The sequence below is a fragment of the Microtus pennsylvanicus genome, chromosome 8, assembly GCF_037038515.1.
Source record: "Microtus pennsylvanicus isolate mMicPen1 chromosome 8, mMicPen1.hap1, whole genome shotgun sequence".
NCBI lineage: Eukaryota > Metazoa > Chordata > Mammalia > Rodentia > Cricetidae > Microtus > Microtus pennsylvanicus.
The window spans coordinates 58,692,764-58,711,588 of record NC_134586.1 but is presented as its reverse complement, the minus strand read 5'-3'; the positions used below and the strand labels follow the sequence as shown (position 1 = coordinate 58,711,588).

General features: G+C 49.0%; 1 protein-coding gene across 1 annotated transcript; it reads right to left on the bottom strand.

Moving 5' to 3' along the window:
* Nucleotides 1-4,802: 4,802 nt before the first annotated feature.
* On the bottom strand, nt 4,803-16,715 carry Prokr1 (prokineticin receptor 1). The gene is made up of 3 exons (XM_075982017.1): nt 16,560-16,715; nt 14,370-14,958; nt 4,803-8,000 (listed from the first exon to the last, which is right to left on the bottom strand). Exons 2-3 carry the CDS (start codon nt 14,873-14,875, stop codon nt 7,304-7,306), a joined length of 1,203 nt encoding a protein of 400 aa, XP_075838132.1. The 5' UTR covers nt 14,876-14,958; nt 16,560-16,715; the 3' UTR covers nt 4,803-7,303.
* Between the last annotated feature and the right edge of the window lie 2,110 nt (nt 16,716-18,825).

Sequence of the window (18,825 nt, the reverse complement as noted above, 5' to 3'; positions counted from 1 at the left end):
TCCACATGTACATGACCTGCTGCTCCACACACACATGACCCACTGCTCCACACAGACATGACCTGCTGCTCCACATGTACATGACCTGCTGCTCCACACATACATGACCCACTGCTCCACACAGACATGACCTGCTGCTCCACACGTACATGACCTGCTGCTCCACACATACATGACCCACTGCTCCACATGTACATGACCTGCTGCTCCACACATACATGACCCCGCTGCTCCACACAGACATAACCAGCTGCTCCACACAGACATGACCTGCTGCTCCACACGTACATGACCTGCTGCTCCTCACATACATGACCCACTGCTCCACATGTACATGACCTGCTGCTCCACACAGACATGACCTGCTGCTCCACACATACATGACCCGCTGCTCCACACATACATGACCTGCTGCTCCACACATACATGACCCGTTGCTCCACACATACATGACCTGCTGCTCCACACATACATGACCCGCTGCTCCACACATACATGACCCGCTGCTCCACACATACATGACCTGCTGCTCCACACAGACATGACCCGCACACATACATGACCCACTGCTCCACGCAAACATGACCAGCTGCTCCACACAGACATGACCTGCTGCTCCACACAGACATGACCCCGCTGCTCCACACATACATGACCCGCTGCTCCACACGTACATGACCCGCTGCTCCACACAGACATGACACGCTGCTCCACGCATACATGACCTGCTGCTCCACACATACATGACCCGCTGCTCCACACATACATGACCCACTGCTCCACACGTACATAACCTGCTGCTCCACACATACATGACCTGCTGCTCCACACATACATGACCTGATGCTCCACACATACATGACCTGCTGCTCCTCACATAAATGACCTGCTGCTCCACACAGACATGACCCGCTGCTCCACACATACATGACCAGCTGCTCCACACATACATGACCTGCTGCTCCACACAGACATGACCCGCTGCTCCACACATACATGACCCGCTGCTCCACACATACATGACCTGCTGCTCCACACATACATGACCAGCTTCTCCACACAGACATGAGCTGCTGCTCCACATGTACATGACCTGCTGCTCCACACATGCATGACCTGCTGCTCCACACATACATGACCCGCTGCTCCACACATACATGACCTGCTGCTCCACACATACATGACCAGCTGCTCCACACAGACATGACCCGCTGCTCCACATGTACATGACCTGCTGCTCCACACATACATGACCTGCTGCTCCACATGTACATGACCTGCTGCTCCACACATACATGACCCGCTGCTCCACATGTACATGACCCGCTGCTCCACACAGACATGACCCGCTGCTCCACATGTACATGACCCGCTGCTCCACACAGACATGACCTGCTGCTCCACATGTACATGACCTGCTGCTCCACACAGACATGACCCGCTGCTCCACACAGACATGACCTGCTGCTCCACACAGACATGACCCGCTGCTCCACACGTACATGACCCGCTGCTCCACACAGCCACCACAACAGCTCCTCCCTCCAGTTGCTGCTTCAAGGTATTTGGCCTCTACGTGAAGAACAGGGACTATCTTAGGTAAATTCCTGAGATGATCTACTTTTTAAAAAATGATGTTTCCTGCCTGACATATTTTTAATACATTTACATTTACTCATCTTTTATTTTGGAGCAAAGATTGTGTCTGATATGAGAAGACCCGGGAGCCTTTGGATTGTACCAGCTGACCTCTGCTTTATCATGTCTGAGCTTAGATGTGATCAGCTTGATGCTTTGTGAGTGTTCTAATCTGTGAGTCTAATTGATATTGTGACCCCTGCATGAGTTCACAGTGAAAACTCTCTGACTTACGATTTGCTCTGAGCTCTGTTCTTTCTAGCTACTTAATGGAACTGCAGTCTAAATATTTTATCAATACCTCCAATCAATATATCAAGTAATAAATGTTCAGTATACCTCCTAAATCAGCTCCTGTCCCAAGTTCCAGTTACCCAGACATAAAGTCATAATCCTTTCCTTCTTCCTACTTAGGCTTACTTGAGGGTCATGGCCCATATGTGCCCCAGGATAGCACAGAATGAGCCCAACACATTTGTGGGTGATACCGTCCTGCTGCCATGTCAAAAAGCTAGACACTCCCACAAGATTCACTCCATCCGTCTCTTTTATTATTGTGCTTCCAAATCAGTCTCTCTGCTTCCTATTTGACCATTAACCCATGTGGTGATTTGAGTAAGAACAGGCCCCATAGGCTCATACATTTGAATGCTTGGTCATCAGGGAGTGGTACTACTTGCAAAGGATTAGGAGGTGTGGCCTTGCTGGTATAGATGTGGTCTTGTTGGAAGAAGTGTGTCACTGGGGTAGGCTTTGAAGTTTCAAATGCCCGAGCCAGGCCCGGTGTCTCTTTCTTTTCCTGCTGCCTTTGGATCCAGTTGTAAAACTCAGTTGGTCTTCCAGCACTGTGTGCCTGGAGAGCTGCCCGTGTGCTACCATGCTTCCTGCCGTGGTGAAAATGGTCCAAACCTCTGGAAGTGCAAGCCCCAGTTCAGTGCGTCCTTTATAGGAGTTGCCTCAGTCATGGTGTCTCTTGGCAGCAAAAGAACACTGATTAAGACACCTTCCAAGATATATATAGCACATGAACACTTACACTTCTATTAGGGAGATATGGCAAAGAATATAACTAGATAAAAAATGATGAGATAGAGACTAGCAGATGCAGGTGTGATAGATGAAAGCCATGAGCTCTTTCAGACTGTACTCGTCACCTGGCCTGTTGTTGTGACTAAATACCCACAGAGCAACAAGAATGAAAGGCTTTATTCTCATCACAGCTTGGAAGGACCAAACCCACGGGGGTTCAATAGTCTAGAAGGGAGGCAGCTAGGTGTGTGTGTCAGGGAGAGTGTGAACCTGAGTCTCCATGGGCAGAGAAGCAAGGAGAGGCAGGAGCTGGTGTTCGGCTGGTTTTCTGTTTTCCCATTTAGTCCAGGCCCCCAAGTCATTAAATGGTGCACCCACATTCCAGAAGGCCTTCCCTTCTTAATAAATCCTCTCTGGGAATCTGTCACAGACACATCACAGTGTGTCTTCTCCGTGTTTATTAATACAGTCAATTCAGACTTAAACTTGACTGTCATACAAACTCCAAAAAGAACAGAGTCTCCTACACATATTCTGAAGTGGTTCTCACTCCAGCCTGGGAAGCATTGTGAGGGAAAAGGGAAGACTGTGATAGCCCTTAATTATATTTATATGCTTTTAAGGTTTTAATTTCTTTCTCAAAGAGACCACAGTTTCAATACTATGGGGACAACCTTTGCTTACCAGAAGTAGAAAATGCTTCTGGTTCTGTGACATTGTGTTCTCTTGCTTCGATCCTCAAGTTCAAATCCTGCCTCATTTGCAAACTTCACGGTTTTGGCCTCCCAAAGGATATGAGTTGGCTCTGTGCAGTCTCTAAATCTTAGAGAAGGGAAGCCAAGTTTTGTTCTGTTGCATTCCAGAGCCTCAGGCTAGGCTAGGTAAATAGAGCCATCAGAAGCAGCCTAAGCCATTCTTCCCAAGTCTTGGAGTCGCTGTGGCTGACTGTGAGGTCAGGAGGTAGAATGAGCTAAAACTTGGCTTGCAAAGGAGCCAGGAATGTCTCTGCTAAACTCCTTAAGGATCTCCAGAGAAGATCATGCAGGTTGAATAGACATCTCAAGGATTCCTGGACAGAAGCCCACCTCTCTAAGATGTTATGAACCCTGCACCAAGGAATTCTGTGATACAAGAATGCTGGACTCAGCTTCCGGAACCTTGAGTCTAACTGGCTCTCAGTGTCCAGCTGGCTGACATTGAACTCCATCATGTCCAACCTTCTCACCCCCACCCTCCCCTACCTCTACCTCACCCCCAGCCTCCCTCTCTCACCGGCCTGATGCACTTCAGTTTCTACAGCTGTAGAATCTGAGTTTTGAACCTGATGTTCTCATACTCTGGGAAGGAGAACAGGACAAGCAGGCTACTCAAGATCATGTTTTTCCAGAACAGGAGTCATAAATATAACCTGTCCATCTCACAGGTATTGCAGCATCCTTGCCCATAACAAACATGGATCTTGCTTCATCCTTCGGAGCGTGCAGTGGTGGCCACCACCACATCATCGGTTTCAATGTCTTTGATTTAAAAATGTATGTTTCATTTCCTCTCTTAGTTATGGAAAGGGTATGATTTTGAAAAATCATATCTATATCCTTCTGCATAGGATATCTGCGTATCTCTTTAAATGCTAAAAGTATTTAGAAAACACAAAAGAAATACCTGTCATGAGTGTCATCTTTTGGGATTAACCAGTAGTCTTTTCTGTGATGTAAGGTTGTTTGTTTGGTTGTTTGGTTGATTTGGTTTGGTTTTGAGAAGCCCATTATCTGAGCTGCTAGCCCCGGGAATTTGTATGCAGCACCAAATCATCAGTCTCTCCCTCATCCTCCCTGTGTGTGTGGACACTGGGCCTGCTCAGGGGTTAATCCTAGAGTCAGCATAAACAGGCCCACAGACATCAAATCCTAGTACTCGGGTGCTGAAGAGCTTTCTTGGCTCCATCGCCCAGACTCAAGGAAGAAGAAACAGCCATCAGCTGCAGCTCTTGATGGAGATGGGGAGCTCTCGACAAGAGCAGAGCGAGGCTTCACAGCTCCTGTGATCATGGAATCTTCCCGATGTTATCTCAAAGACCCTCACATTAGAGCTGAGAAGAGCATGGGCGCGGGACGAGGAATGACAGGCACAGTGTGGTCGGTGAGCATATGCGTATATCTATTGGTACTCCATTTGACAACAGCCACCCACCATGAAATCACAAGCAAGCGCTGACACCTGGACCATCACAGACAGGTAGGTAAGGGACATTTTGAGAGGCAGAAGAGTTCGCATGCCATGCATTACAAACAACTATTTAACAGAGTCAACTCGTGTTTAACCTTGGTAGTAGGGACAAGGAACAAATCCCAATAAATTATACCATCTAAGCATTTCTAAATGCCAAAATTAACTTAGTCATTTTATAATGTAATATGTGGTTTTAATAAAAAAAAGAGTCTTTGGGTCTGGCTAATTTTGATATATAGTTTTCTTTTCTTTCGTTTTTTGGATTTTTGTAATAAAGTTTGAAATATAAATAGTTTTTTCCCCTCTGTATGTGGTTTAGGTTTGTACTTTAATGGATTTTCATCCTATGAGAGAATTCTGATTTAAAGTAAGGTAAATTTGCTGGGTAGAGAATGAGAATAAGTAAATGGGCCATTGAAATGTATTTTCTGGGGAACTAGACAATTAAATGAAGTTTTGTGGTCAAAAATAGAGTTGCCTATATTTGGAGAGCAAACACACACAGGTGCCCTACCCTATACTGAAATCTGCCGAAGAGGACGTGGCCACTCTATGGCTCTGCACACTCATAAGCACAAAATCAGTCTGAGAGATGCTGTTCATGCTGACTGGGAACATGTGGGGTGACGGTCTATGAGGATGCTCTGATTCAGGGAGCACGTGTGGGCAGTCTACTTGACAACAAGGATGCTCTGACCTGGTGTCTACAAAACCTGGTGCTTCTCTCCTGACTGGGGACCGTGCACCACTCCCTTTGTGTATCCGCCTCGAAAGCTCATGGTCTTGTTTGCGTCACTGGTTAGGATGGCATGATGCACTGTCAAGAAGCCTAAGAAAATAATTCACATAAAGAACATTGAGGGGAGATGTTGGTGAGGCTTATGGATCTATAAACAAGATATATATACAAGTTTTCCTTTGTCCAGGCACCACACAGTTGCTAAGTTCACTGCGGTGGTGGTGGCGGCGGTGGTGATGGCGGTGGTGGTGGTGGTGATGTGGCGGCAGTGACGGCGGCAATGGCAGCTGTTATTTTCTATTCAAACAGTTAAAAGCACATCGTCCACATTTTATTTGATTGATCTCCAAACACTTCGAAAAAGTTTCTCAAGTATTTCCCTTGTCTTCAGAAGGCTCATCTCAGGCCTGCGGAGACAGCGCAATCAAAGCTGGGCCTCAGGTCTTCTCAAGCCAGAAATCTAAACGTCAAACTAAGGAGACGAGTTACCAAATGGGTAAAACTTTCCTAAGTCTAGAGCCCCCGTTGGGCCGACCTCTTTTTCCTGCGCGTTCAGGCTGTGCCACTGACATGCAAGCCTTCATTCGCACCGAAGAGTAGAGAGGTGGTTGATTTCTCCCAAGTTACCTTTGTTTTAAAATAGAACAAATCTTAATCCCCAGAATCATGTCCAGGCCAAGAGTCAGGCACCAGTGGCTAAGAAATCTTTCTCCCAGTCATACCACTGCGACAGTCTCATCAAACAGGCTTGTTGGACTGAAACCCCTCGCGTTTGAGAGCTGGAGAGAATGGGAAAGTAGGTGCTATGCTGACCTTCAAGCTCTCTATGCTCCATAAGCCCAGAGACATGAGGACTCAAGGGGAAGCATTAGTGGTCCAGGCCACAGTAGCTGAGAGATGGAGCCGTAGCATCTTTTAGCCTGCGCACACTGTCAGAGGCCCCAGCTGACTCCCTCTCTTCACCTCCCTTTTCCCCCTACGGTGAGTAGACCATGACATCAGGGAACCACGTTCTCGTGAGCCCAGACTTCCTCCTCTCCATGTGACTCAGAACTCCAAATGGCACCCAGAGTCCATGTGGCTTCTCCCCCAAGTCCATTCTCCAGAGAAGACCCCACTGTCTGATGCAGAGCCATAGGCCTAAGAAGTGGCCATCAGTTGGTCGTCAGAACTTGGCCATGGGTCCTGGCGAATCCACACGTACATTGGATTCCCAGTGGCGATTGGGCTCTGGGGTGGACAGAGAATGACTCCAGGAAGAGCTGAGAACCTCTGCGGCTGCTCTTGCTCCAGGCTTGCCAATGCTGGACGGGAAGGAAAGCCCAAGAGTTCTGCTAGAGGTGAGCAAGGCCCAGTGTGGCCCAGGGGAGCTCTACAGAGCCTGTTCTGCCTTCTATGTGGAAACTCTCTCTTCCAGACACTCTGTGCCACATTTCCTTGCTATAATCCCCACGGCATTTCATCAAATAAATGGTTTTCGCTGGTGTCTACTCTTTGCAAAAATTAGGTATTCCATGAACGCTGACCACTGGGGACAGTGTCTCAAATATCCACTTCAGAAATTCTACACTTCAGGCTTCCTTGAACAGTGTGTCGCTTTCCTCTGTGTTTGCAGAAAAACCAGTTCATCGTTGCTGTGTGCATTCAGGCACTGTGGGGCCATTTTGCTTATTTCAGTCTGATGCAGTCCACCTCCTCAGTGGCAGGCATCCCTGTGGTCCTGAGGTCCAGGTCAGCGCTGGCCTTGCCCCCGCTGGGAGAAGCCCTCCACCGGAGCCGCAGGATCCTCTTGAGGTACTTACTGGTGTTGTTCCTGACCGTCACGAAGCACAGCGTGTTGATCATGCTGTTGCTCATGGCAATGCACTCCACCACATAGAAGGCAGTGAGGTAGTGCTTCTCTTTCACAAACACGGAGGGGAAGAAGTCACGCACAATAGTGAAGCCGTAGAAGGGTGCCCAGCATAGGACATAGGCTGAGAGGACACACACGAGCCCTAGTACGGTCCTGCGGCGGCAGCGCAGCCTCCGGCGGATCTGCTCCGTCTGAAAGCCGGGCATCGCCTTGAACCAGAGCTCCCGGGACACCCTGGCATAGCACAGGGTCATGGCGACCACAGGGCCCACAAACTCGAGGCCGAAGATTAAGAGGAAGTAGGACCTGTAATAGAGCTGCTGGTCTACTGGCCAGATCTGGCCACAGAAGATCTTCTCCTGGCTCTCCACGATGACCAGCACCGTTTCCGTGGTGAAGTAGGCGGCAGGGATGGCGATGAGGATGGACACGGACCACACCAGGAAGATGAGGCCCGCAGCTGTTTGACACTTCATTCGCGGTCTCAACGGGTGCACTATGGCCAGGTACCTGGGCAGGAAAAGAAGAGGAGTCAGCCGCGCGGAAGGAGCCTGCTTGTGATACTAATGTCACCTGAGGGAGACGCTCAGGGCCGGCCCTGTAGCAAGCCTCAGTTTCACCTCTAACTACTTCCCTCAGCTCAGCCTTCTCACCTGCCCAAGTATTTGGGTGGTTTAAAGATTAAATGAGATAATGAATACAATGTTCCTAGCTAAGTTTTAAATCTGACATATACTGGGGGAAAATTACTTCTAAATGTAGTAATTATAGTTCCCATGGGTCTCTGGCTAGGCCCTGGCCCATCGTATCTCCTAACGCCTGCAAAGTTCAAAGTTGAGTAGCCCTGATGACTCCAACTTGAATTAGTTGATAGGAAAAACCACCCTTTCCAACCAAAGCATGGGCCAAGGTTTTGTTTTCATTCCAAGTTTTAGAAAGCATTGTTCCGTATGCAGAGGGGAAAAGTGTATTCACCTCATTTTCCACCTGCTGAAAGATGAGGAACTTTCTCAGGGTTATATAACACAAGACCCTTGACAGAAAACATTTAGACCCCATCTTACAGGGCTGATGTGAAAATCAATTAGCGTATGCATGGCTTTTCTTTTTTAACCACAAAGCATCAGGCAGTAAAAGACGCTGCTTTTGTTCTCTCCTGAAGAGGCTACACAGTTACCACAGAGGTCCAGGAAGCAGAGAGCACTTCATGAGGCCATGAGTCACTCCGGTAGCCTGAAAGAAGCCTTCCCAGAGTGCACTCTTGTGCAGAGAACTCCGGCTTACCGGAAGTCTTTGCGCAGCTGGCACGGTTAGAAGGACGGGAGTGGAGTGGAAAGGACTGACCAACACTGGAAACAAACTCTTTTATGTCCCTAGCTGATCCCAGGCAGAGTCGCTAGCAATGTGACAGGGCCCTGAAGGAGAGCCAGGTCAATTCTGTTCCCTTGCAGACTACCCCTTTGAAGTCATCTTTCTTGGGACTTTGGTCTGAAGAAAGAACCCTTCTTGTGCTTTTCTGGTTGAATTTCACAAGTAATCATCCCATGCTGGGCGAACCTGGAGGATCCTGAAGTGAGATTCCTGTGCTCTTCCCGCTCCCAGGAGTCTGAAGAAGCTGGATAGAGCATGAGTACCCTCTGGACACCCCAGATGGCTGCTGCTGGCCACTAACCTGCCTCCCTGGGACTCTAGGCAGTTCCTTAGTGCTGGAAAACGAACAGAATCCAGTGCACTGTTGGCACTGTGCATACATGGGCTCTTCATCGCAGCCATCATGTTGGCTGAAGTGCGGCTCGGTGGTAGAGTCCTTGTCTAGCATGTAGAGGCTCTTAGGGTCACATCACACACACGCACACACACACGCACACACACACGCACACACGCGCACACACGCACACATGCACACATACACACACACACCATCTCTTAGTTACAGAGTTGTGATTAAAATACTCTGACAAAAGCATCTTAAGAAAGAAAGCACTCATTTTGCCTCACAGTTTGAGGCAAATACATTTTGCCTCAGTCCATCCTGGCAGGGAAGTCATGGCAGGAGCTTGAAGCAGCTGGTCACACACATCACATCCACAGTCAGTAGTGAAGGCCAGCGCTCTCCTGGTGTTAGCCATTTTATACAGTTGATCCTCGCCCAGTTAACACTGCCATCACTGATACACAAACCAACAGGAAACGTGCAGAAAACTATTCCAGAGATTTCCATCAGCCTTGGCTCTGGAACTCTATATCAGAATGAAGTTTACCATAGCAAGCCCATACTTTCATTTAGGTCATCTCCACCCTGCTGAAGGAAAGAGAGAGCAAAGATGCCCGTGTGCTAGAGCGGCCAGCTGAAGCACACAGAAGGGCAAGGACTTGTCAAAAGCTGCACAGCTCGCTGGCCCACATCTTTCCATATGCCCCATGTTCTCTCTACGATACCATTTGCTACCTCCCTTCCAGCATTGTGGGGCAAGCTCCCTTCTCCCTGGCCTTTACCAAATCCTAGCAGCCTCTCTCTTTTCTCTCGACCGCAGACTTGTTTTCTACCTACACTGTTCCTTGAGGCAGTCAGACCCCTAGCAGCAGGTTTTCCCTCTCTATGAGCATGGTTTCACTTGCTCTGTGTCCCTAGCTCCAGTGGTTTAGGTTCAGATCCTCTCAAAGCCAGCAGTTCCCAGAGAATAACAAATAAAGGTTGCCAGGGTGCAGGGTGGCGTGATAACCATGGGCTGGATGTTTCAGCAGAGTCTGGGACCCGTGTCTAAGGTCTAAGGCCCCCATCTAAGGTCTCACATGAGAATGGCGGTTGTAGCAGCTACCAGGCTGGCCATGACATGGGTAATGCACCCCCAGCTGATGAACTAACTCATCAGGGGCATCTGTGCTTTCTGACCATGGGCTACACAACTCAACACCAGGGGACACATACCCTGGTTTCCTCAGCCCTCCACGCCAGGGGAAGAGGAGTTTCACAGCATTTCATAAGCAGCAGACCAGAATGTTACAGACACCTCAACACACATCAAAGTGGAGGCCCAGAGGCCCTGCCCAAGGGTTGGGGTGGGGATGGGGACTTCTTGCAGGATCTTGCCAACTCCTTCAGGTTGTCATCGTCTGGTAGATTTTTATATCTTCTGAAATATAACCCCATCTTTTTTGATCATGACTCTGAAGACTCAGTCCCTGGTCCATATGCTTCCCCAAGGCTCCACAGTCACCGGGAGGACCCACCACCTGGCTTCCTTGAGCACCGTCCTGGCCTTCAGAAGACCTGCTGTTGATCATCTGTTGACGACCACATTAAAGTCTGCCTCCTCTGCACCACCTCTTTTGCCCACTGCACCCTGCTCTTCTCCAAACGTCATTGTAAATGCCACCCCGACTTATTACTTAGCCGTTTCACCAGTATCCACTCCTGACCCTGGATTATTATTTAACCGTTTTGTCAGTATCCGGATGTTCCTTGCCTCGAGTGATCTGTCTACATCTTTTCTCACTTTTGCCGTCTGTGGTTTTGGGGCACCTAGTTTAACTTTAATAAAACTTTACCCCCTGTCAGTGGTTTGGTACTAGGTGAAAAGAAACTTGTCAAAAGGACAACAATCATTTTTGGAAAAGGGACAAAGATGTGTTTACTTCACCTGAGCAGTGTGGGACCAAGCAATAAAATGCTGGAAACGCAGTGAGGGAGCTGGGGCTGGACTCTGCGGAAAGGTGTGGCCCAGCTATGCTGCTTTGGACAAGGCATTTCACTCCAGTCCTCAGCTTGCAAGGTTCAGAATATGTATCAGTTATTTCAGGAAGAAGCCAGGGTTGCGTTCAAGATTTGGTGGGCTTCAGCCTTGCTTACCAGCCTTAAACCCCAAAGCCATCTCTCTATTCCTGGAACCATCAAGTCTGTCCCTGCCTCGAGGCTTTTTGGGCTTACAAGTCCCTTTATCTGAGACACGGTCTCTTAGTCCTCAGAACCTTCCGTGTCACTCTTGGGTCATGCGACTGTCATCTCAGAGACACCTCTCCTGACTCGTCCACGTCACCCTCGATTACTCTGCTGGCGGGTCTCTTTGTTGTTGTCATTGTGTTGTTTTGTGTTGCTCATTTCTGAAATCACCTTCCATATTTCTTTGCCTGACAGAGAGCTCTCTTCACTCCTTTGGTGTAGCTTTGTCAGGGGCCAGTGCTTTTTTCTGTTTTCCACCATTATCCCCAGCCCTTGGAACAGGATCCGGCACTGAGCAATCACTCGACGGAGATGCTCTTTTTGAAAGAATGCGTGCAATAGTTTGGAAACTAGGGTGGATCTAACGGGACAGCTGGGCAGAGCCAAGAGACACTATATGCAGAAGACTAAAGGCAGAGGAAGGCTGGACCACCCAGCCAAGTGAGCTTCTGAAGGGCCAAGTGTGACCACGACAACTGGCCAAATGCTCTAGAACAGCGAGACTGGCCAGGAGGAGAGAGACTTTTCGGCCTCAGTGCCTAGGAAGAGGGTGGAAGCCAGAACAGAAGCACTAAGCCCAGGCTGGCAGAAGGCAAGCTGTGCTGTGAGCAGCGCTTTGCAGCCCGCTTCTAAGCCTTATACTGGAAACAGTCGGTTTATTCAGTTTTGCTATCACTTGCGGTCTTCTTAATATTGACTTGAGAACCATGATATCCACTCCTTATTCCATGCTAGTGCTGACTCCATATTATTCTGTCCCGGCACGGCAGCACACCCCCATAGTCCAAGCATTCTGATGCATGAGGCAGAAGGATTGTGAGTTCAAAACCATCCTGAACATTACAGTGAGACCTAGTCTCAAAATACCAAGACAGAAAAAGAAAATGCCTTGTATTTTAGCTATTATTTCATTCTATCATCAAAACAACCAAGAACATGAGATTCCCTTACTGTCCTCAAAGACAGAGGCAGGAAGAGGGCAGATAACCGAAAGCCAGGGAAAGCCCCACCGTGCAGGGAAGGGCATCCACCAACAGACTCAAGTCAAGTACACACTATCGGTTCCTGCAGAAATTTCACTAAATAAAGGCATCCTAGCAGCAGGGTGTCTTCTGCTATAAGAGATGAGAATGTAGTTGGCCCAAGCTCGGAAGATCAAACCTGAAAAAATCACTGGATTTTGAACAGCTCATAAGGAAAAAAATTAATGACGACTGAACCACAAAATTGAAATTAGATGATAGCAACATAATAAAATAAAAAACAAAACCGTCTGGGGCAAAGACCACAAATGTCAGCTTAAACAACAAAAACTTAACGTGTTGGGGCAGTGAGTCACCTAAGACTGAGGGAGGCCTAGGCCAGCACCTGGGGCTTTCTCCCACATGTGTGTGTGTGAATTTCCAGTCAGAAGCCCACTCCTAGCACCAGCAGCCCTCCCCAGAGCAGAGCATGATGGGATTCATCCGTCTTCGTGTGTCTGGTTTGCACTGCGCAGGAGAGAGATGCCATCTTTCAAAGCAGCTGATGGTGGGAAAATGGGAACAGTATTGAGGATACTGTTCCTATACCATGGTTGATCAATATCCCTGTTAGTAGTAGCTCCACACTCCTGGCTTCTTTCCCGCACAGTTGTTAGCCCCCTCTGAGGTGCACATATCTCAGGCAGAAGCAGGACTCTGTCATAGCAGGCTCCCATCTATCCTCCTTCTAGAGGTCAAGAGCATCTCCTGGGTAAAGCCGTGTCACTAATGTGAACATCCAGGAAATGATCCCGTATGTTTTGTCCTGTGCTAAGAGACAAGGCAGCGTTTCCATATTCAGGAGATGCTAGAGACAAAGCTGCAGGAGCCTGACCTGGGCAGCCCTGAAAGTCACTGGGGAAGCAGAAAGCCTGGTTGATGCTATCTATCCTCAGCTAGGGTTATTTGGATTCCTTAAGTAAGTGGGCAAATGTCCCAAGGTTGGTGACTTGTATTGAGAACCACAACATACCTGTTATGGGCTGCAGACCAACCCTCCTTAGAAACTAACCTTTCACACGCCATCCTATCTCCAGCTGATTGCCAGAAAACTTGCTCAGTTGCTCTGACTTAGAGCCCAAGTCAAACACCTCAGAGCCCTGAGGCCATGGAACAAGGAGAGCCTGTGCTTCAGGCTCCCTGGATGAGGAGGATAGCAAGCTGTGTCAAGGAACATGGAAACCTGACCAGCCCCTCAGGGTAGCTGTCCGGAGACCATAGCAAGGTGCTGTGTACTTCGAGGCAAATGCACTAAGAGGCTTGCAAAGACTCCCTGAAACCAAGGTGATCCTGGCTCAGTAGCACCAGTTTACAGCAAGTAAAACACCCCAGAATAAGAAAGACAAGCAGAGGTTGCTCCCACTGAGCTCACACCCCATCACTAGAGACGGTCTTGTACTGTAGCATGATGGGCAGGAAGTGAGGTGGGGTCAAGACGAACACTAACAAAAAAAGTAAGCAACCACCTGCTCTTTTTCTGGTCACCCCCCCACACACACACAGCTTTTTTATCCAAAACAATTCCCTTGATCTTATTTAAAAACCAGTTAGTGCTGGGAGATCATAGTTTAATAGAGGCAATCTAGATGAGATGGGGAAGTCTCTCCAGATTTTCATGTTCACATAAGAAGTAACTCCTTATAACTTAGCCCCATCCCTCCACGCGTCCTCCTACCACCTAGATTGGGCTTATCTAGGAGAACGTCCACAGACAGTGAGCAAAGACTTTCCTACTGCCCAGCCCCTGGCTTAGCTGCCTCCAGCCCTGACTAAGGTGAGATGTTCAGCCAATGGGCTTTTGAGTCCCCATGGGTGCCATCTACGGGGACGACAGATGCATGTCATCAGCACGCAACTACAGGAAAGAAAGGGACCAAGGCAACAGCCTTGCTCAGTGTCCATCTTTGTGACACTCACCTGTCAATGGCAATGGCCAGCAGGGCGTTAGTGGACACATAGAGGGAGACAGTACGCAGGTAGTTGACAGAGGCACACAGGACATGACCGTGCTCCCAGGAGAGCTGACGCACCACATAGTAGTCCATCTCAAAGGGGCAGCACACGATGGCCACTAGGAAGTCCGAGATGGCCAGGTTGGCAATTAGCAGGTTGGTGAGATTGCGCAGCTTTTTGTAGCGGGCCAGGGTAATGATAAAGATGAAGTTGCCAATGCCACACACCAGCATGATACCCACCAAAGCCATGCCAATGACAATCTTGGCAGCAAAGAAAGTCCGAGACTTGGTCACATCCTCCTCTTCATCCGAGGGCATGTCATAGTCACCATAGCTGAAAGTGAACGGAAAGGAAGCAGCTTGGGCTCCTCCATGGGCATCAAATGTAGGAAGGAAGTTGGTGGAAGTGTCTGTGGTATTCTCACCCAGAGCACCCACGGTGGTCTCCATCCAGGCAGGTGGTGCCATGAATAGCACTGGGAGCTGTCCCAGAGCGGTGTCTCCAAGGCTCTTGGTTCTTCCTGGGTGAGTCAGATCTTTCTAACCAGCATCTGAGGAACACAGTATTGGAGTTCCAGTTTAAACATTTGAAAGACACGCACATGGTCGGGGACGTGTTGGAGAGAACGTGGGTAAGTTTAAAATCATCCTGAAACCTATGCAGGTCCATTAGCCACCTGCTCACCGAACACACAGATAATGGAGTGGAAGAAAGGGGCCAGGGAGAGAACACGAGAGAATGGAAACCACATTTCCACTCAGCTGGGGGAGGCGGGGGGACTGGGGAGACAGACTGTAACTCCATTTATTTCCACTCCAATGGAGACCGAAAACCTGTGCTCTTCCTCAAAGACCAAAGCCGTGAGTGTGGAAAGGCAGAACAGAGAGGTGGCCGGCTCCAAACCCCAATCCCTAGCTGACAGCCTGAACTCTAGCCTTGTGGAACAGTCCCATTCTGCAGCAACAATAGCTGCTCCCCACATCTGGGGAAAAAATGACATGCCATGGGGTTCTGCAAAACACACCTGCAAAATCAGAGCCCTGAACATGGAACCCTCTACAGGGAACTGAGCATGGAGCCCACCAGTAGCCACTTCTCCTCACCAAGATTCCTGTGCCCAGGCCAAAATCTGCTGGGACTCTAGAAGGTTGGCACACTGCGTGCCAAGGCTTGCCCTAGGCAGTGGTCGCAGGGGCACAATCACAGGCTGTCACTCAACCTAGGGGGTTAGAACGAAAACCTGAGGGCAAAATCCCTGAGTGAGCGGAGTGTCCTCCAGTTAATAGCTTAAACACGCTAGGTTTTTAACATCCTTCAGGCAGATCAATACTGTCTGTAAAGCTCAGAGCTGTTGGAGAGGCAGAGTTAGGTCCCAGAACCACGGGAGTCAGAGCTCAGGCCTTTAGGCCAGCTCTAAGGAGAGGAGGGAACCATGAATCAGAGACCAGCATCCCATAGAGCAGGACAGGGGAGACTGCCTATCAGTAGCGAATCTCTTATCTCCTCCCACCCCCACCCCACCCCCGGCCCACTTTTCCTTTACACCCCCTCCCAAGACATGAAGACATCAGATCAGGGAACTGAATCTGGGAGAAGACTGGGGTCTGGAAAATACCCTAAATGTCAGAAGGGAAGAAAATAGCCAAATCTGAGATCCTGAAAAAGGGAAAAAGTAAATTGTTCCCAAGACAGACCCCCACACACACCCCCGACAGGAATCTTCTCCAGGAGCAAGAGGACACCGCTAAATTCCCTCAGCACCCCAGGAGGCTCGTCCCACTTGCTCTATTTCACAGCTTTTCACGGGGTTTTGCCCTTCTTTCTTGGCCAGCTCAGTCCTCAGCTTTGCTCTTATCAGATAAGAGACAGAACCCGGAGCTGAGAGGACACAGCACTGCTCCAAGTCAGGATGTAAAGAAAGGGTCCAGAAACACCTAAGGGAGAGATAGACGGTTGGAGGATTTGTCCCGTGGTCTTTCCTGGAATTGTCCTTAGCTTGTGGAGAAGCCTACTAACCACTGTTCTTGGCTGCTGGGGCTTCAGTCCTGACGGACCCTTTCCTGTTTCACCTAAGTCTGTGAGTCGGGGGCAATCTGGGCTCTGTCCACTCCCTATGCATGGTTCTCTGAGCGTCTCCGGGGTTGTCGGTACCTGAGGACCAGGGCGAAGACCAGACACTCCTTGGGAGCTCTGCAGCAGGGAAAGGAGCTCCTCTGTCTTCTGAGGGTCTTTGCAGGTTCCGGAGGCAGCTGGGTTCCTGCAACCCCTGCGGACACACAAGAGCAGCGGCTGAGACTAGCCAGCCCCGCCCACAGCGCGCTGCCCCGCCCCAGCCGATGTTTCTGCCCATAGTCAGTGATTTCCCTCCCATGCCCGCTGTCCCCACCGTGTGCTCACCTTCTTGTCCTCTCTGTCCCCACCCCTCACTCACGACCCCCACCCCCACCCTGGAGAGCCCTGAGCTCCGAGATAAGCCCCTGGAGTTGAGCCTGCAGAAGTGTCTGGACACAGAGGGGGTGACTCTGTGTCTCCTGAGCTCCAACTCTATGGCTATCTCGCACAGGGAGAGCAGGTTGTGCCTGCCTTGAGCACTGAGCACCTCGGGGTCACCTGTCTGGCTCATTGCCCCCCAAGTGGGTGGGCGGGCTGGTCACGGGAGCTTAGCACCTTCAAAGGACAGAAAATCTCTTCCCCAGTTTCTCTGCCTGAGGATCCGGGACCGCTCAGACTTCACCCCTGGGCTCTCCTCTGAGGCCCTCAGCTGAGCACATTGTCAGCTGCCTGCCCTCTGTGCTGGCCTCTAAAGGCTTTATGGAGAGTGGATGCAGGAAGGAAGGCTTCAGATCCATACTGGTTCAGAATGACCTGGTCCCCAAATGTTAAATATGAATCACTACACAGTCAGCAATCCCATCTAAAATTCAAGACTGCAGAAACGACTGAAAGCAGGAATTTAGGTATCGGTACCCCAATAGCCACAGCAGCAGGATTCACTGTTACCAAAGGGCAGAAGCAACCCAAATGTTCATCAATTGATATAAGAAAAACAAAGGAGGATGTATTTTGTTGGATACTACTAAACTTTCAATTCGAGTGAACTGTAACAGGTTTAACCCTCCTGGGCACAGGTGAAGGTGTAGAATGAAGTAACAGTCATGGGAAACAGTGATAGATAGATAGATAGATAGATAGATAGATAGATAGATAGATAGATAGATAGATAGACTTTTCTTAATATCCAGCATTTCCACTCCTAGGCATTACCTTAAAATCAGATAAATGCAAGGTCTCAAAGAGATGTTTGCATACCGTGTTCATAGCAGTGGGTCACACTGGAGACACCTGTATTAACTGTTTTCCTCATTGCTGTAGCCAACACTGGGTAAAACCAGCTTGACAAAGCAAGGGTTAGTTTGGCTCCAGATGTAGGAAGGGATACAGTTCATCACAGCAGGGAAGGCATGGCAATGGGAGCACAAGGTGACTGGCTGAACTGTGCCTGCAGTTGGGAAGCAGAGAAAGACTAAATGTCCTACTAGCCTGCTCCTTTACAGCCTGTGGAATGATGCTACCTACGTTCAGGCTTGGTCTGCCCTCCTCAGTTAAACTTATCTGAAAATATCCTCACAGATGTGCCCAGCTTTGTCTCTGAGGTAATTCTAAGTTCTATCAGGATTAATAATCAAGAGTAACCCCCAGGAGACCACCCTTTGTCAACTTGATGCCCAATATATCACCTTAAAATTATAGGACTCCATGCTTGGTTCTCAGAGGCTCATGGCCGTCTCAGATTATAGGATGTTCCATTATACGGTGCATTACTCCAGCTCCCGCAGTCCTCACAGTCCTTAACATCCCAGTAGCGAGTCTCTCCCAAGACTCAGGCAGCCCCCCCCTTTTTTTAAAAAAAAATATTTATTTTATTTATTTATTATGTATACAATATTCTGTCTGTGTGTATGCCTGCAGGCCGGAAGAGGGCACCAGACCTCTTTACAGATGGTTGTGAGCCACCATGTGGTTGCCGGGAATTGAACTCAGGACCTCTGGAAGAGCAGGCAATGCTCTTAACCACTGAGCCATCTCTCCAGCCCCTCAGGCAGCCCCTTTATTGTGAGCTCCTGTCTTTGCTTTTTAAGTTGTATGTTTATAATTTCCATTGGCATAGGATAAACATATCTATTCCCAAAGAGAAGAACAGTAACAGTAAAGAATGATAGGCTAACACTCAGAAGAGCAAACACCAAACTTTGCAGACCCATGTCCAGTCTCTGGACTTGTGTCCGTTACCAATGGGCATAGGCAGCTGTGGTAGCTGTTCTTGGTTGTCAGCTTGACTACATCTGGAATTAACTAAAAACTCGAGTCACTGGACACACCTTTGATGGATAATGGATTTTAAGTTAATCGGATAATT

Bases quoted from the DNA above. Each gene is read 5' to 3' on its own strand.
- Prokr1 (XM_075982017.1), bottom strand. From the start codon at position 14,875: ATGGCACCACCTGCCTGGATGGAGACCACCGTGGGTGCTCTGGGTGAG. The intron at 8,001-14,369 runs GTGAGTGTCACA...TTTCCTGCCCAG, and splicing joins CTGGCCATTGCCATTGACAG to GTACCTGGCCATAGTGCACC.